Source organism: Bufo bufo, chromosome 1 (assembly GCF_905171765.1).
Source record: "Bufo bufo chromosome 1, aBufBuf1.1, whole genome shotgun sequence".
NCBI lineage: Eukaryota > Metazoa > Chordata > Amphibia > Anura > Bufonidae > Bufo > Bufo bufo.
In genome coordinates this window covers 230,990,821-231,017,269 of record NC_053389.1, presented here as the reverse complement: position 1 = coordinate 231,017,269, position 26,449 = coordinate 230,990,821, and the positions used below count along the sequence as shown (strand labels likewise).

The 26,449-nt window shown below is 48.1% G+C and overlaps 1 protein-coding gene across 1 annotated transcript in view; it reads right to left on the bottom strand.

The window, feature by feature from the left end:
* The window catches only part of B4GALNT3 (beta-1,4-N-acetyl-galactosaminyltransferase 3), a 177,768-nt gene that overhangs the window by 85,304 nt on the left and 66,015 nt on the right, over positions 1–26,449 (bottom strand). Inside the window, exons 2-4 of the mRNA XM_040436438.1 lie at positions 4,901–5,001; positions 4,171–4,218; positions 3,959–4,054 (exon numbers count right to left, since the gene is read on the bottom strand). Of these exons, the coding sequence (XP_040292372.1) occupies positions 3,959–4,054; positions 4,171–4,218; positions 4,901–5,001 (245 nt within the window). The remainder of the gene's footprint in view (positions 1–3,958; positions 4,055–4,170; positions 4,219–4,900; positions 5,002–26,449) is intronic.

Below are 26,449 nucleotides of genomic sequence, written 5' to 3'. Positions count from 1 at the left end.
AAGGCTATTAGTTCTCCCCTCAGGACAGCTTTGTGGGTTTCCCAAATAATGGAAGGGGAGGGAGCATCAGGGCCTGAAGTATTAGTTGTGAAGAAATCCGTTATGATAGAAGATAGTTTAGCAGCATGGGAGGGGTCTGAGATAACAGTCTCATTAATGCGCCAATTCCATTCCCTCTTTGGGAGGTCCAGCAGGGACACACTCAAAAATACCGGAGCGTGGTCAGACAGGGTGATGTTCCCTATGTGAGAATTTATAACTCTGTTAGCACAGGATTTGGATAGAAATAGGTAGTCTAATCTATGGTAAGATAGTTTAGCAGCTGAATAAAAGGAAAAATCCCTACCAGTAGGGTTTGTGGTGCGCCAGATATCTAGAACCCCTAACCTCTGTAGGGCCAGTTTAAGGCGCCGCAAACGGGCATGTGTAATGGCAGACTTCCCATTTGAGGAATCTAATGTAGGATCAAGGGTAGCATTAAAATCACCTCCTAGAATAACCATTCCCTCCTTAAAGGAGGATAGTAGGCCTAGGGTCTGAACGAGCCAAGCAACCTGCCCTCTGTTGGGAGCATATACAGTTGCCAGGGTAACAGGAGTGTCAGCGATAGTGCCCTTAACAAACAGGTAACGACCCTCAGGATCTGCAGAAACGGCAGAGTGCTTAAAGGGGAGCTGCTTGTGGATCGCTATGCTGACACCCCTGCTAGCCGAACTATACGTGCTGTGGAACCACTGGGAAAATCTTTTGGGGGGCAATTTGGGGGTCTTACCCTCTCGGAAGTGGGTTTCCTGGAAGAATGCTATAGACACTTTATCCCTCTGTAAAAGGGCCAGGATTTGGGACCGCTTGCAAGGCTCGTTCATTCCCCGGGCGTTAAATGAAGAAATCACAATAGACGACATTCTGAAATAAAAAATAGACAATCAGCATCTGAAAATGCAATATATGACATCTGATGGAGGGGGAGGGGGGGGGGAGACACACGAGGAAAGGAGGGGAGACAAACAAATAAGCCACATAACAATGGTGCAAATACAATTTGCACAGGGAGCTCTACTGAGCACCTGACAGTACGACCCTTTCTCATCACGGCAACCAGCCGGGGTCTATCAGGTGGGGGGTCCCGCAGAGCTACAGAGGGCCAAATACTGGCCATCTCACAGGGAAAAGGGGGTGACCCAGAGGTAATACCGGGTTAACCCTTGCATATTAGAAAATGAACAAAGAACAAGGAACAAAGAGTAGGCAAGGTCCAGAGCTTTAAGTGAACCATAAGATAGACTGGCACTGGGTAACCTTCAGCTGCACACCGGAACAATCTTCTCCACAACAGGTGGACATAACTGTCCTAACATCAGGCCAGAAGCCTTTAGGCAAAAGGTAAGCTCCAGGGCACTTCACCTTAAGGCATTAAGTCCCAGGCACACCGGATTAAAACAGGAAACAGAACAAAGGTCCCCTAAGAGATCTCCATATTCAGGTAGGAGGGTGATCAGCCTTCTCAGCCCTAGCCTTGGGCGACTTTCTGTTAAACACAGGGCGCCATTCAGCAGCCTGGGGTGGCGGGAGAGGTGGGTCCGCCATGTCGGCCGGCATCCATGAGGGGATCTCGATCGGACTTACCCCCAGCTGAGCCCAGCTAGCCTGCAGATCTTTTGGCGATCGGATGGATATCTGGCGTCCGTTTCTGAGGACCGCGATCCCGAACGGGTATAGCCACCGGAACGGGGTGTTTGCTGCTCTGAGCGCATCCAGAAGCGGCTTGAGGATGCGCCGCTTAGCTAATGTGGACGGGGCCAGGTCCTGAAAAAACATGATCGGCGTACCTCCATACTGCAGACGATCTGTTTCCCTGCCGGCTCTCATTAGCGCTGCGGTATCGATGAAACTGAGGAGGCCGCAGATGACATCACGAGGGGGATCTGTATTCTTAGGCTTAGGCCTCAGCGCCCGGTGGATCCTTTCTATGATTACACGATCCGCTCTCTCAGGGCCCAGCAGGTCGGCGAATATCTCATGCGCCACTTTCTCCAGCGCTTCACTAGCAAAAGATTCTGGGAGCCCGCGAATCCTCAGATTCCTCCTGCGGCTCCGATTCTCCTGGTCCTCGACCCTCAGGAGCGCCTCGTTAAGCAGGTCAGTGTGGGAACTGAGTGCTTTATAGGATTTCTCTTCCCTCCGGAGAGCTGCCTCCTGCGCGCCTTCCAGGTCTGACACCCGGTGACCCATGCTCCGGAGGTCCTCTTTAATTTCGGACAGGTCCCTCTTGATAGGGGCTAGTGCCGAGTTCAGCACATCTAGGAGTGCCGCTTTAGTAAATGAGCCCCTCTGCTTCCTAGATTTATAAGTCGAGGCATCTGAGACACTGCCGCCATCTGTGTCTTCCTCCATGTCAGATGCCTGGGCCGAAGCGGGCGCCATCTTGGGGGTCTCAGCCGACCGAAGCTTTGCATGTTTTTTAAGGAATTGATCCATGTCGGGCTGTCTGGATTTCACAGGAGCAGGATCCGCTTGATCCCTGGATCGATCCTTGCCCGTTTTGCCCATCAGAGCGGTGCTGTTAGCGTATTATAAGGGTTAATTCGCCGGTAAGGATGAGGAGCTCAGCAACTTGCAGCCATCACGCTACACAGCCAGGCTCCGCCCCCATAGTAGTTATATTCTTGTATATAGGAGGCAGTATTATAGTAGTTATAATCTTGTATATCAGGCAGTATTATAGTAGTTATATTCTAATAATACTGCCTCCTATGTACAAGAATATAACTACTATAATACTGCCTGATATACAAGATTATAACTACTATAATACTGCCTCCTATATACAAGAATATAACTAATATAATACTGCCTCCTATGTACATTAGTTATATTCTTGTACATGGGAGCAGGATTATAGTAGTTATATTCTTGTAAATAGGATTAAGTATTATATTAGTTATATTCTTGGACATGGGAGCAGGATTATAGTAGTTATATTCTTGTATATAGGAGGCAGTATTATAGTAGTTATATTCTTGTACATAGGAGGCAGTATTATAGTAGTTATATTCTTGTACATAGGAGACAGTATTATAGTAGGTATATTCTTATACATAGGAGCAGTATTGTAATAGTTATATTCTTGTACCTAGGAGGCAGTATTGTAGTAGTTATATTCTTGTACCTAGGAGGCAGTATTATAATAGTAGTAGTCTTGTACCTACTGACTAATATTATTGTAGTTAATATTCTTGTACATAGGGGTCAGTAGTATAGTTGTTATATTCTTGTAATCCAGAGGCAATATTATGGATTGGTAGTTACATTTTTATATATGGGGCAGTAATATAGCAGTTATATTCTTGTATATAGGGGGTCAGTATTATTATATACTTGTATACAGGAGGCAGTATTATACTAGTTATATTCTTGTATGTATAGGGCAATATTATAGTGGTTATATTTTTGTACATAGGAACCTAATTATAGTAGTTATATTCTTATACATAGGAGCAATATTATAGTAGTTATATTCTTGTACATTGGAGACAGTATTATAGTAGTTATATTCTTGTAGGTACAGATCAATATTATAGTGATTATATTCTTGTAAATAGGAGCAGTATTATAGTAGTTATATTCATGTACATAGGAAGCAGTATTATAGTAGTTATATTCTTGAACGTAGGAGGCAGTATTATAGTAGTTATATTCTTGCACATGTGGGGCCGCAGAATGGAAGTACGGCTGTGGACAGAACACGTTGTGTGCTGCCTGCATCTTTTGTGGCCCCAATAAAATGAATGGGTCCTCATTCATTCCGCAAAATTGCGAAATGGATGTGAACACATAAATATGGTCATGTGAATTCTAAGTCAGACATTTTTTAGGCTTTTTGGCCAAAATACTCTAGGGACAATATGGTGTGTGAGTAACATGATAGTAGTTAGTGCCGTGGCTTAAATGTACTCACATGAGGGAAAAGAGGAAAGTGCAGATTGCGGCGGAGTTGCTGGATGCTGCTTCCACACCAGTCTTCAAATATGTGGAGATTTACGTGTCCAGCAAACTGAAAGACACATAAAATATTTAACTGCAGGCTGTATTATCTATCTATCTATCTATCTATCTATCTATCTATCTATCTATCTATCTATCTATCTATCTCTTTCTAATATATTTTACCTCTGGCTTCCAGGGCACAGAAAGATTCCAGGATGTGGTGTCTTGAAGCTGCAGAAATTAGAATAAAAGCGGCATGAGGTCAAATCAGATAGTCTATTGAGAAATGTTCCTTTTCCTAATACTTGAGTGGGAAGAGCATAAAACAAGTCTTTGCAGCACAGAGGCAGCCAGGTGTACAGAACTTCCTGTGCACCTGTAGATTCATGTACTAAAATTAAGTGATCACAGAGAGTAAGCTGAGAAGTTTAATCGTGCAGGCCACACATACTGAGAGTTGTATTCCAATGTGTCCTATGGAATAAAGGTTGTATAAACTGGCTGGCATCATGTGAAAGGAATAGCAGCAGGTGGGTGGATGAACAACCTTCAACCCACAAATGCTTTGACACAGGAAGGTTACCTGAGAAGTATGCGCAGAGCATTGGCGCACACGGTACAATTACGCTTTATGTTCACCCATAAGGATAATGTATAGGTTACTGGACAAAGGAAAACGCTCAAATTTATTCCCCACTAGCATTAACCCCTTAATGACCACATGCCTTTTGTTATGTATGCGCCTCCTTTTATGGTGGGCTGTAAAGTACTCTAATCCTATGAGCCCATGAGCCTTTAGCTACACCCCTGTTTTTATGTATACTATAGGACCCCAATCTCCTTGTTGGACAGAAGTAGACAACCCTTTCCAGGAAATCCAACAAGAAAAAACATGACGTAAATGCTCGCTCACCTCCAGCTGTCTCTCCGGTTGGTAGAACTGCAGATTCGGGTCCACAGCTGGTATATTACTGTGTGCCAGTGCTTTGCCCAGTTCCCTCCAGCTGCTGTATCCTGATAATTAGAGCATATATAATGGCATGTTTAATGGGATGGTTGTACTTGTGTAGTATATAGATCTGCAGATAATCTCTAAATTGTTGAAATTTTTCAGTTTAAATTATAACCATATATGGAAAAGCTGGGTGATAAACAATATGGAGGCCATCACAGCTCCTGCATGATTGTTACCTAGATTTCCCAGACTCCAGAATTGTAAAATTTTCTAATGATGTAATGATTGCTTTTAGGCCTCTTTTACATGTCCGCATCCATGATGGTGTTGTTTTTGGTCAATGTGTCATATTTTTGTTCTCCGTGTGCCATCTGTATTCCATGTACACTGCTAGGCTGAAAAAGGAATTTCCAGAGCCTCCCAATGGTTAGTGAAAACCACTGACATAACATGGAGGCCAGCAGTTTTCGTGGACCCATAGATATCAATGGGGTTTGGTCTGCACCATGGACCAAAGCAGTGCAAGCTTTCATTGCTCTATGGCCCATGGCAAAACAGGGACATGTGAATAAACACACACGAAATCAATGGACACGTGTGCTGTCTATGGAGAACAAAGATAGCACAAGTCTGTGATTCACTGACATATGAAAGAGGTCTTACTCTGTTCAGGGGCCTTGGAAAGCTGAGTGACCAACCCCGGGGAAGCGGTAATGGTGACTATGAGGTTAATATAAGTGGGGGGCATTTATTCTTCTTATATTATTCAAGCAGATCAGAGCCGAAGGACACAGGGTGCAGGGGTAGGGAGGGGTCTGAGATATACAGACAGATGGGCACCCCACATGTGACAGTCAGTGAGGGCTTTCATCTGTGGAAACAGGATTTATATTTTCACCCCTGCCCCCGCTCCTATGACCTTATCCTGCTGGCACAATTACAAAAGGATACACAGAAATAAGGGACGCTATCCAAGGAGCCCCCATAGATTGTAAAAGTCACTGATGATCATAGGGTTTATTTTATCACTTTCATTCTCTTTTCTTGGCTCATCCCACAATTTAGTCCTCTGCAGAACTCCCCGATCTGTACAGAAACTATAGACTTGCTCATGCTGGTCTTTCTAGTTCATGATTAGAATTCTAGAACCGCAGTAAGAAATGACACAGAAGCAGAGCAGTGTAAGGGTGCATTCGCACGCTAAGGATTTTGGTGCAAAAAAGCTGCAGATTAGATGCAATTTCATTCTTTGTATTGGAGAGGGCGAAATCGGTGATGAAATCCGCAGAAATTGACCTGCTGCAGATTTAAAATCCATACCACAGGTCAGTTTCTGCTGCAGAATTTTTGGAAGATCATTCACTTTGCTGGTACTTTACAACACTGCAGATGTGCAACACGAAAATCTATGGCTAATAAGTCAGTTGTGGATCCAACCTAATGGTTGAGTTGACAACATTGCTTTTTCCATGAAGGAGCATAGTCTTATCATTCTCCTGACACACACATGGTCATATCTGATTCTTGTTCTGCAAAAAATGGATCCTTGAAAAACGTGTGCATTCCATTTATTCTATCTCCCTGAAATACGGTTTGTATGGTCCTAAAAAAAAATTAAATAAAGAGTAATAGAAAACCAGAGTTAGTAAACACAGCATGTGGTACCAAGCAGCATCCATATACAGTATAAAGAATGAAAGCAGGTACTGAGGATTACACCCAGCATACAGGACAGGAGAAGTGGTACTGTGCAGTGTCCATATATACAGAATAAGAGCAGATACTGAGAATTACACCCAGTATACAGGACAGGAGAAGTGGTACTGTGCAGTGTCTATATATACAGAATAAGAGCAGATACTGAGAATTACATCCAGTATACAGGACAAGAGAAGTGGTACTGTGCAGTGTCCATATATACAGAATAAGAGCAGATACTGATAATTACGCCCAGTATACAGGACAAGAGAAGTGGTACTGTGCAGTGTCCATATATACAGAATAAGAGCAGATACTGAGAATTACACCCAGTATACAGGACAAGAGAAGTGGTACTGTGCAGTGTCCATATATACAGAATAAGAGCAGATACTGAGAATTACACCCAGTATACAGGACAAGAGAAGTGGTACTGTGTAGTGTATATATATACAGAATAAGAGCAGATACTGAGAATTACACCCAGTATACAGGACAGGAAAAGTGGTGGGAGGAGCTGCTGTTTCTTTCCTGTTCCTGGTGTGTGTTTGTGTGCAGTGCTTTTGCAGGAGAACCAGGAGGTGAACAAGGATTGCTGGGGAGAGTGTTGCCCTTTCCCCAGGGGGTGGTGCTTTTTCCCAGCATGGACACCCGGGCTGCGGCCACCCGGCGCTGTATGCTGGGCGGCCATGACGGAGCTGCGGCGATGGAGAGGAACACGGGAGACCCGGCGCAGGAAGTGCCTGTGCTGCGGGAGGTTGAGAGGGAAGGAGAAGCCACAGAAAGACCGGGCGCAGAGCCTGAATGTGTGAAGAGACTGGGGACAGTGTCGCAGCCGGGAGGTAAGCGGCATGATGCCCTAGTTATACAGTCAAGTGCTCGAGAGAGGGGCGGTATGGAGAAGAGTGGCTCTGAGACCCGGCTTTCAGGGAAAGTCCGGGGCAGCATGAGAAAGGGGAGCAGCCTTGACTTCTCTTTGGACCGGGCTGGCTCTCATGTGGTTAAGCCCTGTTGTATGAAGATGTCTGCCGCTGAGCAGGTGGTGAACGCAGCTAAAAGAGGGATTGCCGCTGAACAAGTGGTGAAGAGAACAGTGGTTGGCCCCAAAGTGGCAGGTAAACAAGCAGAGAAGGCGCCAGAAAAATCCTCTAAGAATGTGGGATCCGAGGCAGAGATGGCCAGGTGTGACTGGTCTGTCTCGCCCAGGTGTGACTGGTCTGTCTCGCCCAGGTGTGACTGGTCTGTCTCGCCCAGGTGTGACTGGTCTGTCTTGCCCTGGAGGGTCTGGTATGTCTCGCCCTGAGGGGTGTCAGCAAAAAAATAAAGAACTAAAGGCTATCCATAACTGGGTGGTACAGGGCCCCACTGAAACCCAGGTTATTCTGGCTTCCAGAGTGGTTTATTATCTAAAAGTGTATGAAGAGGTTAAAAAAGAATTGAGGAAAGTCAAATTAGAACACAAAAATGTGAAAATACAGGAGAGCTTATTGCCCAAACGTAAGAAAGCCACTCTCTCCTCTAAGCTGGACAAGCTAGAAGAGGTGATAATGACTTTGGAGGAGAAAAAGCTGACAATAGAAAGAAATGGCGGCCCATTTATGGAGAAGTTCCAGAATGAAAGCCTTTTTGAAAGCATGTCAGGGTCTGGTACACCTGGTCCGTTAGGGCCGTGGATCAGGAGCCAGAGTAAGACCCTAGTAGGTGAAGATTCTGGGGACGACACCCTGCCAGCAGGGCAGGGGGAACCTTCCTGGAGCCAGGAAACCGCGTCTGGGGAGGAAGGAGGGTCTGCTGGAGGACTGATAATTGGAAAAATCAAACAACTAGAATCTCCAGTAGGAAAACTGTACTTTGGAAATGATGACATCCCTGAAGATGAAATGGTAAAAACAAGGAAGAGTAAAAACAAAAGTAAAATCACAGAGAAGGAGGTCATGGTATATACAATCCTAGAACCCGCTGCTGGGCCCGGCCCAGCTTCTGAAGTGGAGCTGGGTCATACAGGGCGGGAGAGTTCTTTGGTGGCGGACAAGGCAAAGGGAACCCCTTAGCCGGAGAAAGGGGTGATGAGGGCTACAAAAGCGTCATTAAAATCCGAGGAGGTGATGGCAACAATAGAAAATGACAAACTTGCTGTTGGCAAAAATGACAAGGCACAGCAGGACATGGTGGAGGACATGGTATTGGTTGAGGGTGAGGGGGGTGAGACATCCCCTGCAACTGCTGTAGGGGATGAATCTAACCCCAAATCCGATGATACTGAATAGTGTCGCCACGCCCGTTGGAAAATCAAAGAAAACCAATGTAACTGCTGTAACCCCAAATGGGGGGGGGGAGCCCGACCAGTTTGGGGGGAGTAAGTGGTGGGTCCCAGAAAAAGGGGGTAAGAGTGGTATGAAGAGTGGTGTGAGTGGTATGCATGATGGTGAGAAAGGAGGCCAGAATGGAGGTGGGAGTGCGGGAACTAATACAAATGCGGGTGCGAATGTGAGTGCAAATGGCAAGGCAAGTGGAAATGTAGTGCAAGATAGTAATGTAGACATGGAAGAATATGATGACAGGGTTTTGTCTTTAGAGGAGTTCGAGTTGCTCCAAAAGGAGGAAGCAGAGGAGGAGAGAGTAAGGGAGGAAAAGAAGAGGAGAAAAAATACTGGCGGAAGCAAAAAGAACTTTTGCAGATGCCGTGAAAGGGGGAGCAGGGGATTCTTTGCCCGCAGGATCTGGCAAAGGTAACTTGCAATGGCACCTTGTGGGGGCCTTGAAGGAGGGCACTGGGACCTCCATACAGGTAGAGGGTGAACCGGTCAACCTGTCTTTCTGGACGGAGAGACATGGGCTGAGAGCCTTCCGAGAGAAAAGAGGGGATGAGACCATTTGGACTCACCCCACAGCCGGGGGAAGACCGTAGGAATGTGGCCCGTCTGGTTTGGAAAGGTGAGGAAGCAGCACCTTCCAGAAAGGTTGTTGTGGAGCTTCTCCTGCGGATGGGCTTTGAGGCAAAAGAGATCTTTGCCCTCATCCATCCCTATGGGACCAAGTTCTTTGACGTCAGCTTTGTCCGGCCAGAGGGGCTTGAGCTCTTCTGGTTCAGATATGAGTTAACGAAGAACACCCCGAAGTGGCGAGGTTTTGCCGTCCAGGCCATCACCCGCCAAACCATGGTGAAGAGAGTGACCGTGCTAACTTGTAATGAGTCTCTCTCTTGTGTTGACATAGCAACTTGGTTAGGTCGTTACGGTGAGGTGGGCTATCCAGCCAAGGTCTTGGACGAGCACAGTATTTGGTCAGGGGCCTGGACCTTTAACATGATGTTGAGGGCCCAGGGAAATTCTGTTACCCATATCCCCTCCTCGGCCTTTATAGGGAGGGATCGGATAATGGTCTTCTACCAGGGGCAGCCAAAGGTCTGCCACAGGTGCGGCGATCCCACACATTTTAGTGCACAGTGCAAGACCCAGAAGTGCGTGAAATGCGGGGGGAATGACCATCTTGCCGCAACCTGTCGGCGGATCAGGTGTAATCTGTGTGGTGACCTGGGTCATCCGTTTAGCCGCTGTCCGCTTGCCTTTGCTAACCAAGCTCAGGGACAGACTCAGAACCAGGCAGGTACTAGCCGCGAGGCTGAGCCTGTAGTTGGGGAAGAATCTGCTGCCAGGACTGGGCAGGCTGGCAAGGGGACAAATGCTAGGGCTTCTGGCACTGGAGGAAGCAAAAAGGATCCGGTTAGTAAGAATAAGCGAGTTACAGCAGCTAAGGCCAGGCGGCGGGAACAACGCCGTAAGATGAGGGAGCAGGAGGCAGCTGATCCCTCAAGTGGTCCCCTGGCTGAGGATCTGGTCAATAGTGACTCGGGTGACAGCGGTGATCATGGGGACCCCAGAATTCAATCTGAAGAGGCTGACCTCTCCGCTGTTTCTGCCTCCTCAGGTGGGGAGAATGTGGACGAGGAGCGCGGTGAATGGTTGGAGAGGAGGAGGAACAAGCGGGGTAAGAATAAAAACAAGAAGGGAGAGGGCAGGAAGGCCTCTCTTGAGGGTAAGAAGAAAGCTATCTAGTTCAATCACTTATGATGGCGGAACTCACCCCGTTGGCGCTAGCAAGCATTAACGTTGCTAGCATTAAGTCAGACGTGGCTCGTTATGTGGCCTTTGATTTTTTCAGCCGTCTTGATGCTGATGTTTTATTTTTGCAAGAGACCTGGTTGACTTCCACAGAGTTAATAGAGAAAGCGAGGAGTGAGTGGCGCCATGGTCCATCCTTCTGGTCTCTTGCGGCCGAGCCACGTAGCGGGGTAGCGGTACTTTTTAAAACCGCTGGGAGAGTGGAATGCAGGAAAGTAATCGAACTAGAAATGGGAAGGTGCCTGATCCTGGATATGCTCATGAGAGGACAAGAGCTGAGGCTCATTAACATCTATGGTCCACAAACCATGTGGGACCGCAAATGTCTTCTCATGAGGATTAAACCATACCTTTTTTCCAGCCGTCAGGTGATCTTTGGTGGAGACTTCAACAATGTGACAAGAGTCTGTGACAGGGGAGGCTCCAAAGTCAGGCTGGATTCTGATGGCGTCGCACTGAGTAAGATAGTTGAGGAAGCTAGTCTGGTGAATGCTCATTTGAGGCATAAGCCAGACCACGTGGACTTGACCTTTCATCAAGGTAGTAAAAGGTCTAGGATAGATAGATAGATTTTATTTGAAGGGGGAAGCTGTTTTTTCGGTCTTAAAAACTGAGGAAGTGGTTTTCTCCGATCACTGTTTAATTTGTTTTTCTTTGAATGTTGCAGAGACCCCCTGTATGGGTAAGGGTTTATGGAAGCTGAATTAATCTCTCCTGGAAGATGCGGCAATAAGGCAATCCTTTGAGGAGTTCTTTCAGGGCCAGGAACCATTGGTGGACCTCTGTAACAGTAAGTCAGAGTGGTGGGAGATGTTCAAAACAAGGACGGCAAGGTTTTTCCGAGAGCTCTTGTACCTCAGGAGCCAGGACAAAAATCATCTGTACCAGGAACTGAGGAAGAAACTTGAAAGTCTCGTCTCGACGGGAGGTAGCCGCGAGGATATCTCCCGTGTGAAGTCCTTGCTTAAGAGGTGTCAGTATGATAGGTACGCATCTTTGGTTGCTGAGAGGGATTTCGGGAAGTACCGCTCGCCCGACCCTTATGGCAACTGCAGGATGTCAGTAAGAAGTAAGTTGGTGACAGGCCTGATTGATAGTACAGGATCCCTGAACAGGTCCAAATCAGGGATCCTGGAGTTTGTCAGGTCTTTCTACTCTCACCTCTTGGGTAGGAAAGAACTAGATCGGGACAAGTTTTCAGCTTTCTTGGCTGAGGCGGTTCCCAGGGCAGGAATGGACCCCTCTCTTGCCGTTTTGTGAACCAATCAGGGAAGAGGAAGTGAGACTGGCCATTGAAGGGCTTAGGCCCAAGAAATCGCCAGGTCCAGATGGCTTAACATCTGAGTGGTACAGGACTTTCAAGGAACAGTTAGTTCCTCTGTTGACTGAGGTCTTTAATGAGTGTCTTTCCTCGGGCACTTTACCAAAGTCAATGGGTAAGTCAGCTCTGATTATTCTGTCAAAGGGTAAAGACCCATCCCGTATTGAGAATTGGAGGCCCATAGCGCTTCTCAATATGGATAGAAAGATCCTGGCGAAAATACTTTTCAATAGATTGGTGAAGTTTGCACTGAAGCTTCTTTCGGGGGCTCAGCACTGCACAGTTCCTGGTCGGAGTGCCTTTAGCGCCGTTCTCAGTGTCCGAGAGGCTGTGGAGCGGGGCAGGGCGGCCCTTTGGAAGGGGTTTATTTTGTCTTTAGATCAGGCTAAAGCTTTGACCGGGTGAATCACGAGTACCTGTGGTCCGTCCTCTTGTGGTATGGTCTGCCGGGGAGTTTCGTAAATTGGCTGAAAGTTTTGTGCAAGGGGGCTGAGAGTTTCCCGTTGGTCAATGGTTGGTTGGGGCAGCCTTTTGAGGTGCCCCAACCCCTTGCTATACGTGTTTGCGATCGATCCCTTCATTAGAAGGGTAGATCGCGGACCATTGGCGGGGGTAGGGATGGAACTGGTGGGTGCAAAGAGGCCGCCTCTGAGGGTGATGGCGTACGCGGATGATGTCACTATTTTCGCCTCTTCTAGTAAGGAGGTTGGGTGGGTGATGTCGGAAGTGGACCGCTATTCAGAGGTTTCTGGTTCTCGGATCAACCGTGATAAATGTGAGACTCTATGGCTGGGAGAAGGAGGTCCTGATTTTGATCTCCAGGGCACTCTCCCAGAGCCTCAGAAAACTGTAAAGGTTCTCGGCATCAATTTTGGCCAGGATGTGGACTATCATCAAAAAAATTGGGAAGGCAGACTGAAAGATGTCGGTCAAAAGGTGGACCGCTGGAAGGGTTGGTCTTTGACCCTCAGGGAAAGGGTTCACCTGTGTAAAGCTTATCTTATCCCGGTACTGTTGTACTTGGGCACTGTTTGTGTCCTGCCAGGCTCTCTCTGGGGAACGGTCTACAGCCTCTTTTTGATATGGTCAACCCAGTAGTATTCTTAACGAATACTTTTTTGAAAGCCAACATTGCAAACCTCTGGATGGAGAGGGCTCCTTGGTGGGTAAATTCCTGTAGGGAATGGTTTAGGCCCTTCTTCCAGGAATGGGAGACAGGAGGGCGTGTGAAAGACCTACGCTCGTCAAGGCAGCGATATATCCCGACTTATGTTGCCCCGGTTCTGAGAATTATAAGGCGATGGGGGCTTGGGAGAGGGGAGATAGAGACCAGGTGGTCGTGGTTCACCCTTGATTTTAAGGTTCTGTCTACTTTCTTTCAACCTCCGTTGGCCTTGAGGGATTGCCCAAGTCAGGATCTAGAGGGTGGGTTGACCTTATTAAATTCGGCAAGAATCCCGTTGAAAGTTTGGGATGTAGCTTGGCGTTGCTTCCATGTTAAGCTATATGTAAGGGATAATGTGAAGTGTAGAAACTCTGAGGAAAGGGGTTGTTCCCGGAAGGAGTGCGTTGCTGTGCTGGAAAGCATGGACCATTTCTTACTTCACTGTCCTTTCAATATAGAGGTCTACAAAAGGGTGGGAGCTTCCATCGGCTTGCCTAGGCAGGCTGCCCTGTCCTATGCAGAGTGGGCTTATGGTGCGTTTAAAGACTTAGGTGGTCGGGACCGTTGCACTTTATTCCTAGTCAGCGCAGTGGTCAGGTATCACACTTGGTGCGCAAGGTGTTTAGTATCGACTGGTCATAAAGTCCTCCCAGTGGAGACGGTGTATAGGAGCATCAGGGGTGACCTGGATAAGGTACTCTCTCTTGAGAACGAAAGGTTGGGGCCCCCCAAGGCCTCTCGACTGTGGAGGGGCTTTTGTTTTGGGGTACCCTAACTCAGTAGTCCTCAATCCCGGTGGTGGGCTAGTTTGACACTTTCTTAGCCTTTTTATTTTGTTTTGAGATGAAACATGATGGTTTGGTTTACAGGCACTGAACCATAGCTGTAAAGTTGATTAAGAGCAGATACTGAGAATTACACCCAGTATACAGGACAGGAGAAGTGGTGTGAGGAGTTGCTGTTCCTTTCCTGTTCCTGTTTCCTGGTGTGTGTGTGTGTGTGCGTGTGTGCTTTGCTGTGCTTTTGCAGGAGAACCAAAAGGTGAACAAGGATTGCTGGGGAGAGTGCTGCCCTTTCCCCAGGGGGTAGTGCTTTTTTCCAGCATGGACACCCGGGCTGCGGCCGCCCGGCGCACTAAGGCGGGAGGCCATGACGGAGCTGCAGCGATGGAGAGGAACGTGGGAGACCCGGCGCAGGAAGTGCATGTGCTGCAGGAGGTGGAGAGGAAAGCCACAGAAAGACTGGGCGCAGAGCCTGAATGTGTGAAGAGACTGGGGACAGTGTCGCAGCCGGGAGGTAAGCGGCATGATGCCCAAGCTATACAGTCAAGTGCTCCAAAGAGGGGCGGTATGGAGAAGAGTGGCTCTGAGACCCGGTTTGCAGGGAAAGTCCGGGGCAGCATGAGAAAGGGGAGTAGCCTTGACTCCTCTTTGGACCAGGCTGGCTCTCATGTGGTTAAGCCCTGTAGTATGAAGATGTCTGCCGTTGAGAAGGTGTTGGGCACACCTAAAGCAGCTAAAAGAGTGATTGGCGCTGAACAAGTGGTGAAGAGAACAGTGGCTGGCTCCAAAGTGGCAGCAGGTAAACAAGCAGAGAAGACGCCAACAAAGTCTTCTAAGAATGTGGTATCTGAGGCAGAGATGACCAGGGCTGGGGTGGAGGTACGTGAGTCTGGCATGTCTGTATCTCGCCCTGGTGCGTCTGGTCTGTCTCCCCCAGGTGTGACTGGTCAGTCTTGCCCTGGAGGGTCTGGTATGTCTCGCTTTGAGGGTTGTCAGCCAAAAAATAAAGAACTAAAGGCTATCCATAACTGGGGGGTACAGGGCCCCACTGAAACCCCGGATATTCTGGCTTCCAGAGTGGTTTATTATCTAAGGGTGTATGAAGAAGTTAAAAAAGAATTGAGAAGAGTTAAATTAGAACAGAAAAATTTGAAAATACAGGCGAGCTTATTGCCCAAACGTAAGAAAGTCACTCTCTCCTCTAAGCTGGACAAGCTAGAAGAGGTGATAATGACTTTGGAGGAAAAAAAGTTGGCAATAGAAAAAAATGGCGGCCTGTTTATGGAGAAGTTCTAGAATGAAAGTCGTTTTGAAAGCATGTCAGGGTCTGGTACACCTGGTCAGTTAGGGTGGAGCCAGAGTAAGACCGTAGTAGTCTAAGCTTCTGGGGACGACACCCTGCCAGCAGGACAGGGGGAACCTTCCTGGAGCCAGGAAACAGAATCTGGGGAGGAAGGCGGGTCTGCTGGAGGACTGATAATTGGAAAAATTTAAAAAATTTGAATCCCCAGTAGGAAAATTGTACTTTGGAAATGATGACATTCCTGAACATGAAATGGTAAAAACAAGGAAGACCAAAGTAAGATCATGGAGAAGGAGGTCATGGTATATAAACTCCAAGAACCCGCTGCTGGGCCCGGCCCAGCTTCTGAAGTGGATCTGGGTCATACAGGGCGGGAGAGTTTTTTGGTGGCGGACAAGGCAAAGGGAACCCCTTCTGCGGAGAAAGGGGTGATGAGGGCTACAAAAGCGTCATTAAAATCTGAGGAGGTGATGGCGACAATAGAAAATGACAAAATTGCTGTTGGGAAAAATGACAAGGCACAGCAGGACATGGTGGAGGACATGGTGTTGGTTGAGGGTGAGGGGGGTGAGACATCCCCTGCAACTGCTGTAGGGGATGAATCTAACCACAAAACCGATGATACTGAACATAGTGTCGCCATGTCCGTTAGAAAATCAAAGAAAATCAAGCCCGACCAGTCTGGGGTGAATAAGTGGTGGGGTCCCAGAAAAAGGGGGTAAGAGTGGTATGAATAGTGGTGTGCGTGGTATGCATGGTGGTGCGAAAGGAGACCAGAATGGAGGTGGGAGTGCGGGAACTAATACAAGTGCGGATGCAAATGTGGGTGCGAATGTGAGTGCGAATGGCAAGGCAAGTGGAAATGTAGTGCAAGATAGTAATGTAGACATGGAAGAGTATGATGACAGGGTTTTGTCTTTAGAGGAGTTGGAGTTACTCCAAAAGGAGGAAGCAGAGGAGGAGAGAGTAAGGGAGGAAAAGAAGAGGAGAAAAATGGTAGCGGAAGCAAAAATAACTTTTGCAGATGCAGTGAAAGGGGAAGCAGGGGATTCTTTGCCCGCAGGATCTGGCAAAGGTAACTTGCAACGGCGCCTTGTGGGGGCCTTGAAGGAGGGCACGGGGACCTCCATACAGGTAAAGGGTGAACCGGTCAACCTGTCTTTCTGGACGGAAAGACATGGGCTGAGAGCCTTCCGAGAGAAAAGAGGGGATGAGATCATTTGGACTCACCCCACAACCGGGGGTGGGGGGACCGTAGGAATGTGGCCCGTCTGGTTTGGAAAGGTGAGGAAGCAGCACCTTCCAGAAAGGTTGTTGTGGAGCTTCTCCTGCGGATGGGCTTTGAGGCAAAAGAGATCTTTGCCCTCATCCATCCCTACGGGACCAAGTTCTTTGACGTCAGCTTTGTCCGGCCAGAGGGGCTTGAGCTCTTCTGGTCCAGATATGAGCTGACGAAGAACACCCCGCAGTGGCGAGGTTTTGCCGTCCAGGCCATCACCCGCCAGACCATGGTGAAGAGAGTGACCGTGCTAACTTGTAATGAGTCTCTCAAGTGTTGACATAGCAACTTGGTTAGGTCGTTACGGTGAGGTGGGCTATCCAGCCAAGGTCTTGGACGAGCACAGTATTTGGTCAGAGGCCTGGACCTTTAACATGATGTTGAGGGCCCAGGGAAATTCTGTTACCCATATCCCCTCCTCGGCCTTTATAGGGAGGGATCGAATAATGGTCTTCTACCAGGGGCAGCCAAAGGTCTGCGGTGACCCCACGCATTTTAGTGCACAGTGTAAGACCCAGAAGTGCGTGAAGTGGGAATGACCTGACGGCAGATCAGGTGTAATCTATGTGGTGACCTGGGTCATCCGTTTAGCCGCTGTCCGCTTGCCTTTGCCAACCAGGCTCAGACTCAGAACCAGGCAGGTACTAGCCGCGAGGCGGAGCCTGTAGTTGGGGAAGAGTCTGCTGCCAGGACTGGGTAGGCTGGCGAGGGGACAAGTGCTAGGGCTTCTGGCACTGGAGAAAGCAAAAAGGATCCGGTTAGTAAGAATAAGCGAGTTACAGCAGCTAAGGCCAGCCTTTGGGAACGACGCCGTAAGATGAGGGAGCAGGAGGCAGCTGATCCCTCAAGGGGTCCCCTGTCTGAGGATCTGGTCAATAGTGACTCGGGTGACAGCGGTGATGATGGGGACCCCGGAGTTCAATTTGAAGAGGCTGACCTCTCCGCCTACTCAGGTGGGGAGAATGTGGACGAGGAGCGCGGTGAATGGTTGGAGAGGAGGAGGAACAAGCGGGGTAAGAATAAAAACAAGAAGGGAGAGGGCAGGAAGGCCTCTCTTGAGTGGGATCTGTCCATCCCACTCTCCCTAGACCAGATACCGAGGGAGGTCTCCAACCTGTACTGTGTCCTGAGTGACACCTCTACGGCTAACTTGGCTGAGGAGGGTGCGAGGGATGCAGTGCGATAGGGTCTCTTCGCAGGCTGCCAGTTCCGACCCTTTAGGGGATATTCCATCTTCTGGAGGTGGGGGGGCTAAGTCAGATCCTGTGGGCAAAGATAAGTGCGAAATGGATGTTTCACATTGCTTAAAAAGACAAAAGGAAAGCGAGGGGTCTGATGATGATGATGGTGATGGTGAGGGTGGTGGGAGGGGTAAGAAGAAAGCTATCTAGTTCAATCACTTATGATGGCAGAACTCACCCCATTGGCGCTAGCAAGCATTAACGTTGCTAGCATTAAGTTAGACTTGGCTCGTTATGTGGCCTTTGATTTTTTCAGCCGTCTTGATGCTGATGTTTTATTTTTGCAAGAGACCTGGTTGACTTGCACAGAGTTAATAGAGAAAGCGAGGAGTGAGTGGCGCCATGGTCCATCCTTCTGGTCTCTTGCGGCTGAGCCACGTAGCGGGGTAGCGGTACTTTTTAAAACCGCTGGGAGAATGGAATGCAGGAAAGTAATCGAACTAGAAATGGGAAGGTGCCTGATCCTGGATGTGCTCATGAGAGGACAAGAGCTGAGGCTCATTAACATGTGTATCACAGGAGCCAACTACCTAAAATATAGCTTTTAATATAAACGCTTAAAAAATTACACAAGGTCCCTCACATGGGGACTAATAAACATACAACACTTACAAACAAACACTGGAGGCCAGTTGAAAGTGACAGACAGGGTGGCTGATCGTGATGGTACACCCAAAAGACAAACCATTCGGGTCCCTAGTGTGTCCCTATGGTGTCCCTGACCTTGTCTCAGCCCAGAGATGCACCCTGATGGTGGGAACACTCCGTCCCCGTGCCTAGCCTGTCTGTCCTTAAAAGGCCCTTGTAGCAAATAGACCCATATGGATGTCCGGGTCATGCATCAACGATAATTGAAAAAAACGAGCAGGAGTTAACATCTATGGTCCACAAACCATGTGGGACCGCAAATGTCTTCTCATGAGGATTAAACCATACCTTTTTTCCAGCCGTCAGGTGATCTTTGGTGGAGAATTCAACAATGTGACAAGAGTCTGTGTGACAGGGGAGGCCCCAAAGTCAGGCTGGATTCTGATGGTGTCGCACTGAGTAAGACAGTTGAGGAAGCTAGTCTGGTGGATGCTCATTTGAGGCATAAGCCAGACCACGTGGACACCTTTCATCAAGGTAGTAAAAGGTCTAGGATAGATAGCTTTTATTTGAAGGGGCAAGCTGTTTTTTCGGTCCTAAATACTGAGGAAGTGGTTTTCTCCAATCACTGTTTAATTTGTTTTTCTTTGAATGTTGCAGAGACCCCCAGTATGGGTAAGGGTTTATGGAAGCTGAATTCATCTCTCCTGGAAGATGCGGCAATAAGACAATCCTTTGAGGAGTTCTTTCAGGGCCAGGAACCATTGGTGGACCTCTGTAACAGTAAGTCAGAGTGGTGGGAGATGTTCAAAACAAGGACGGCGAGGTTTTTCCGAGAGCTCTCGTACCTCAGGAGCCAGGACAAAAATCATCTGTACCAGGAACTGAGGAAGAAACTTGAAAGTCTCGTCTCGACGGGAGGTAGCCGTGAGAATATCTCCCGTGTGAAGTCCTTGCTTAAGAGGTGTCAGTATGATAGGTACGCATCTTTGGTTGCTGAGAGGGATTTCGGGAAGTACCGCTCGCCCTACCCTTATGGCAACTGCAGGATGTCAGTAAGAAGTAAGTTGGTAACAGGCCTGATTGATAGTACAGGATCCCTGAACAGGTCTAAATCAGGGATCCTGGAGGTTGTCAGGTCTTTCTACTATCACCTCTTGGGTAGGAAAGAACTAGATTGTGACAAGTTTTCAGCTTTACTTGGCTGAGGCGGTTCCCAGGGCAGGAATGGACCCCTCTCTTGCCGTTTTGTCTGAACCAAACAGGGAAGAGGATGTGAGACTGGCCATTGAAGGGCTTAGGCCCAAGAAATCAGCAGGTCTAGATGGCTTAACATCTGAGTGGTACAGGACTTTCAAGGAACAGTTAGTTCCTCTGTTGACTGAGGTCTTTAATGAGTGTCTTTCCTCGGGCACTTTACCAAAGTCAATGGGTAAGTCAGTTCTGATTATTCTGTCAAAGGGTAAACTTCTTTCGGGGGCTCAGCACTGCACAGTTCCTGGTCGGAGAGCCTTTAGCACCGTTCTCAGTGTCAGAGAGGCTGTGGAGCGGGGCAGGGCGGCCCTTTGGAAGGGGTTTCTTTTGTCTTTAGATCAGGCTAAAGCCTTTGACCGGGTGAATCACGAGTACCTGTGGTCCGTCCTCTTGTGGTATGGTCTGCCGGGGAGTTTCGTAAATTGGCTGAAAGTTTTGTACAAGGGGGCTGAGAGTTTCCCGTTGGTCAATGGTTGGTTGGGGCAGCCTTTCGAGGTGGCTTCCGGCGTCCGTCAGGGATGTCCCTTAAGCCCCTTGCTATATGTGTTTGCGATCGATCTCAAGGTTTCTGGGTCTCGGATCAACCGTGATAAATGTGAGACTATATGGCTGGGAGAAGGAGATCCTGATTTTGATCTCAAGGGCACTCTCCCAGAGCCTCAGAAAACGGTAAAGGTTCTCGGCATCAATTTTGGCCAAGATGTGGACTATCATCCAAAAAATTGGGAAGGCAGACTGAAAGATGTTGGTCAAAAGGTGGACCGCTGGAAGGGTTTGTCTTTGACCTTAAGGGAAAGGGTTCACCTGTGTAAAGCTTATCTGATCCCTGTACTATTGTACTTGGGCACTGTTTGTGTCCTGCCAGGCTCTCTCTGGGGAACGGTCTACAGCCTCTTTTTCCAGATGTTATGGGGAAACAGGCTGAATCTAGTCAAGAGAGAGGTCACTTACAGACCAAGGAGACTAGGTGTGTTGGATATGGTCAAACCAGTAGTATTCTTAACGAATACTTTTTTGAAAGCCAACATTGCAAACCTCTGGATAGAGGGCTCCTTGGTGGGTAAATTCCTGTAGGGAAAGGTTTAGGCCCTTCTTCCATGAATGGGAGACAGGAGGGCATGTGAAAGACCTACGCTCGTCAAGGCAGGGATATCTCCCGGCTTATGTTGCCCCGGTTCTGAGAATTATAAGGCGATGGGGGCTTGGGAGAGGGGAGATAGAGACCAGGTCGAGGTTCACCCTTGATTTTAAGGTTCTGTCTACTTTCTTTCAACCTCCGTTGTCCTTGAGGGATTGCCCAAGTAAGGATCTAGAGGGTGGGTGTCACGGATGGTGTTGCAGAAAACTGGAAGTTATAAATAAACATCCGACTGACTTGATCCCAAACTAAGGAACATATGGGTGAGCCCTATAAAATCCCTAGAGCTCTCCCTGACTGCTTTGCCCATGCAAAGATCTTTATGATAGATAATTGCATGCCCTCGTACCTAGACTGAGTGACACCTGAAAACCCTATAATAGTGAGGGGACACGACCACCGTCTCCCTGCACTTAATACGGAGGGAGTCAGGGTCACCTAGAATCAAGCCAGCACGAAAACACAAATAATGGAAAAGACTTATCTGAGGAACCAGCAGTTGCAGCCTCTTGCAGTGAACACAATCCAGGAAGTAGTATAAACCGCAAAGTGAGGCAGTATGGGAGGGAATATAAAGGGAGGCAATCAGTGTAAATAGATGACAGCTGGGAGAAGGAAAAGAGATGACAAAGTGAAACCAAAACAAAGAACATCATGCAAGAGGTACAGAAGAACGTCTGCCACAGCTTCTCAGAGAGCTGGCGGTGACAGTACCCCTCCCTCTATGAGTGGACTCCAGACACTCAGAGCCCACCTTCTCAGGATGGGACCTATGGAAAGCCCTGATATGACGAGTGGCCTTAATGTCCGCCACTGGGACCCACATCCTCTCCTCAGGACCATAACCCTCCCAATGAACGAGGTACTGGAGAGAACCGCGGATAATGCGAGAATCCACAATCCTAGAGACCTGAAATTCAAGATTACCATCAACAACAATCAGAGGAGGAGGCAAAGAGGAGGGTACAGTGGGTTGGACATACGGTTTTAATAGGGACCTGTGAAAAACATTATGGATCTTCCAAGTCTGAGGAAGATCAAGACGGGAGGCAACGGGATTGATGACGGACGAGATCTTGTAAGGCCCAATAAACTTAGGACCCAACTTCCAGGAGGGAACCTTCAGTTTGATATTCTTTGTAGACAACCACACCAGATCACCCACATTCAGGTCCGAACCAGGGACACGTCTCTTATCCGCCACACGCTTATATCTCTCACTCATCCTCTTCAGATTACCCTGAATCTTTTGCCAAATAAATGACAAAGACGAGGAAAATCTCTCCTCATCAGGTAAACCAGAAGACCCCTCTCCAGAGAATGTCCCAAACTGCGGATGAAACCCAAATGCACCAAAAAATGGTGACTTATCCGAGGACTCCTGGCGACGGTTATTTAAAGCAAACTGAGCAAGGGACAAAAATGAACACCAATCCTCCTGATTCTCTGCCACAAAACAGCGCAGATATGTCTCCAGATTCTGATTGACGCGTTCGGTCTGGCCATTCGACTGCGGGTGAAAAGCAGAAGACAACGACAACCGAACCCCCAAGCGAGAACAGAAGGCCTTCCAGAATCTGGAAACAAACTGCGTGCCCCTATCAGAAACTATGTCTGAAGGAATGCCATGCAATTTGACAATGTGATCAACAAATGTTTGCGCCAGCGTTTTAGCATTGGGTAACCCAGGAAAGGGAATGAAATGCGCCATTTTGCTAAAACGGTCCACTACTACCAGAATCACAGTCTTCCCCGAGGAACGAGGCAGGTCCGTAATGAAGTCCATGGACAGATGCGTACAAGGACGGGAAGGAATGGGTAACGGGAGGAGAGAACCCGATGGCCGTAAATGAGGGACCTTGGCTGCCACAAAAACCCTCAACCATCTTACGAAGAGCCGGCCACCAGAATCTCCGAGCAATGAGATCCACTGTGGCTCTACTCCCCGGGTGCCCAGCAAGGACAGTATCGTGGTGCTCCTTAAAAACCTTGTGTCGTAAAGCAAGAGGCACAAACAACCGCCCAGGAGGATAAAGATCAGGAGCCTCTGCCTTGGCTACCTGAACCTCTGCCTCCAAATCAGGATAAAGAGCAGAGACGACCACCCCTTCAGCCAAAATGGGACCCGGGTCTTCAAAGTTCCCCCCTCCCGGAAAACAACGTGACAGGGCATCAGCCTTCACATTTTTAACCCCAGGGTGGAACGTGACAACAAAATTAAACCTAGAAAAGAATAAATACAATCTGGTCTGTCTCGGGTTCAGACGCTTGTCTGATTCCAAGTAGGCCAGATTCTTATGGTCGGTAAACACGGTAATAGGGTGTCTGGCTCCCTCTAGCCAATGGCGCCATTCCTCAAAAGCTAATTTGATGGCCAACAACTCCCTATCTCCCACATCGTAATTTCTCTCTGCGGAGGAGAGTTTCCTTAAGAAAAATGCACACGGTCGCCATTTGGCAGGAGAGAGACCCTGAGACAAGACCGCACCCACACCCACCTCAGAAGCGTCCACCTCAACAATGAAAGGCAGAGAGACATCAGGTTGTACCAAGATGGGAGCGGAAGCAAAACTCTCTTTGATACTAGAAAAGGCCTTAAGCGCATCTACCGACCAGGAGGAAAAATCTACCCCCTTTTTAGTCATATCAGTGAGTGGCTTAACAACAGAGGAATAATTCAAAATGAACTTCCTGTAATAATTGGCAAAACCCAAAAACCGCATCAGCGCCTTCTGATTCTCAGGAAGCTCCCAATCAAGCACAGCGCGGACCTTCTCAGGGTCCATGCGAAAACCAGAAGCGGACAGAAGAAAACCCAGAAATTTAATTTCTGGAACCGCAAAACACACATTTTTCCAGTTTAGCGTACAATTTATTCTCCCGCAGAATGAGCAAGACCTGACGTAGGTGGTCCCTATGAGTTTTGAAATCAGGAGAAAAAAATCAAAATGTCATCTAGATACACCAGTACAAATTTCCCCATTAAATGATAAAAAATGCTGTTCACAAAATGTTGGAAGACGGCTGGAGCATTCATCAAACCAAAGGGCATAACCAAATTCTCGAAATGACCCTCAGGAGTATTGAAGGCCGTCTTCCATTCGTCCCCTTCCCTGACCCTGACTAGGTTGTATGCCCCTCTTAAATCCAACTTAGAAAAAACTTTAGCCCCAACAATCTGGTTAAACAGGTCCGGGATCAGAGGAAGCGGATAAGGGTCACGAATTGTGATACAGTTCAGCTCCCTGAAATCCAGACATGGTCTTAAAGAACCATCTTTTTTCTTAACAAAAAAAAAAAAAAAAAAACAGCGGCAACAGGTGACTTCGAGGGTCGGATGTGTCCCTTTCTCAGGCTCTCAGAGATACAAGTACGCATAGCGACTCTTTCAGGTTGGGAGAGATTATATAAACGTGATTTTGGCAGCTTGGTGCCTGGGATGAGATTAATAGGGCAATCGTACTCCCGGTGAGGGGGCAGCTCCTGGACACCACTCTCTGAAAACACATCCGAAAATTCAGAGAGAAAAGATGGTACAGTCTTGGTAGAAACCTCTGAAAGAGACGCCGTGAGGCAATTCTCTCTGCAAAAGTCACTCCAACCATTTATTTGCCTTGCTTGCCAATCAATGGTGGGGTTATGTTTAGTGAGCCAGGGTAGCACCAACACTAGAGGAGTAGGTAAATCGCTTAGGACGAAACATGACATATCCTCAACATGAGCATCACCCACAGTCAAACGGACATTGTGAACTATGCCCTTTAACGATTTTTGAGAAAGTGGAGCGGAATCGATAGCAAAAACAGGTATATCCTTTCCCAAAGTGCATACCTGGAAACCATGTGTTATAGCAAATTGATTATCAATGAGATTGACAGCTGCTCCACTATCTACAAAAATCTCACAAACAATGTTCTTGCTATCTAGCGCCACCCTGGCAGGTAGGACAAAACGGAAACTATAAGCAAACGGCAAACCTTCAATTTCCGCATCAACCTTGCCAATAGTAACAGATGGAAAGGTTTTAGAGGGCTTTTTTCTTTTTGTTTCTTTATTACCCTCAGAAAACTCCCTGAATCTCCTAGGAGGGGCAAACATTTGCCAAATGATTTATACCTCCACAACAGAAACAAACCTTCCTCTGAGAGCTGAATCCTCTACTATCAGAGGCAAGCAAACCCAGCTGCATGGCCTCCTCCTCAGAGGGTCAGAGGGGATTGAGAGAGGCTGAGGCCCCTGCGCACTGAATGAGACCGCCCCACTGTCCTTGAACTGATTATGACAGGAAGGAGTGATCTCTCCTCTCTCACTAAGACGCCTGTCAATACGAACAGCTCGAGACATGGCAGACTCCAAGGAGGCAGGTGTCACGGCTGAGGATGGGGAAAACCCTCAGCCGTGCGATGCCACGAGATGTTAGTCGCTGCTCGGCCAGGACAACAGAATAAGGGAGCAGGTCACCTCCTAATGCATCCCTAATCTGACCCTGACTCCTAGCTGCGTGAGCCGACCTTGAAGGTAGGAGGGTTCATGCTCAGGAACCTCGGATCCCTACTCACCCTCCGCCGATCCCTGAACTAGGAGCTGGGTAGACCACCTGTTGCTCCTGGATGCGGAGAAACAGGAGTCTAAACTGGCCGAGCTGCAAGGGGATATAAACATAAACAGACTATGGATATGGCAGGAGAGTGAAAGACTTCCACCCCTACCTGCCACAGACACACTGACTGGATCCCTGGACACAAGTGCTGAAGTCCACACACAGACATAAAAGGACACAGCACACATAAACACACAGGAAGCCAGAACCATAGCTGCAATAATAACAAACACCACATAAACATAAACTTAACATCACATAACAACATTTATGACCACAAGGGTGGCCCTCACTGGCAGATGGTATAAGGGACCAGAAGGGTGCCTCCAGCTTACAAACAAGGCTGGAGTACCCCTCAGCTTCAGGTCTCCATTGAGGCTTTATAGCCCATGTAGCCACACCCACACACAGACACACCCAGTGCACACACACTAGGAAGGAAGTTAACCCTTCCAACACAAGGCAAGGGAAGATGGCCACTTAAAGGGGAAGTACACACATAAACACACACTTCACCTGTTGCCGCGGGCAACGGCATGCGTGGCAACCATGTCCTGGGGATCAGCCAGAAGGCTGAGACACTGCCACCACATGCATACAACACCAAACGTAGTCACGGGCAACCAAGTGAAGGAAAATGTCACGACGCACACCATAGGCCGTGACAGCAGGTCTCTCATGAAAGGCAAATGCATCTTTCAATCCCTCCGAAAGACCATGGCAAAATTGACTTCGGAGTGCAGCATCATTCCAACCAGTATCAGCTGCCCATCTCCAAAATTCTAAACAATATATCTCTGCGGACTGTTTACCCTGGCATAAAAGACGCAGTTTAGATTCAGCCAGAGCAATACGATCTGGGTCATCATATATCTGCCCCAGGGCTACAAAAAATTCATCCACCGATCGGAGGGGTCGTGCCCCCACCGGCAGCGAAAAGGCCCAAGACTGAGCGTTATCCCTGAGCAGCGAGATGATGATCCCCACCCTCTGCTCCTCATCACCAGAGGAATGGGG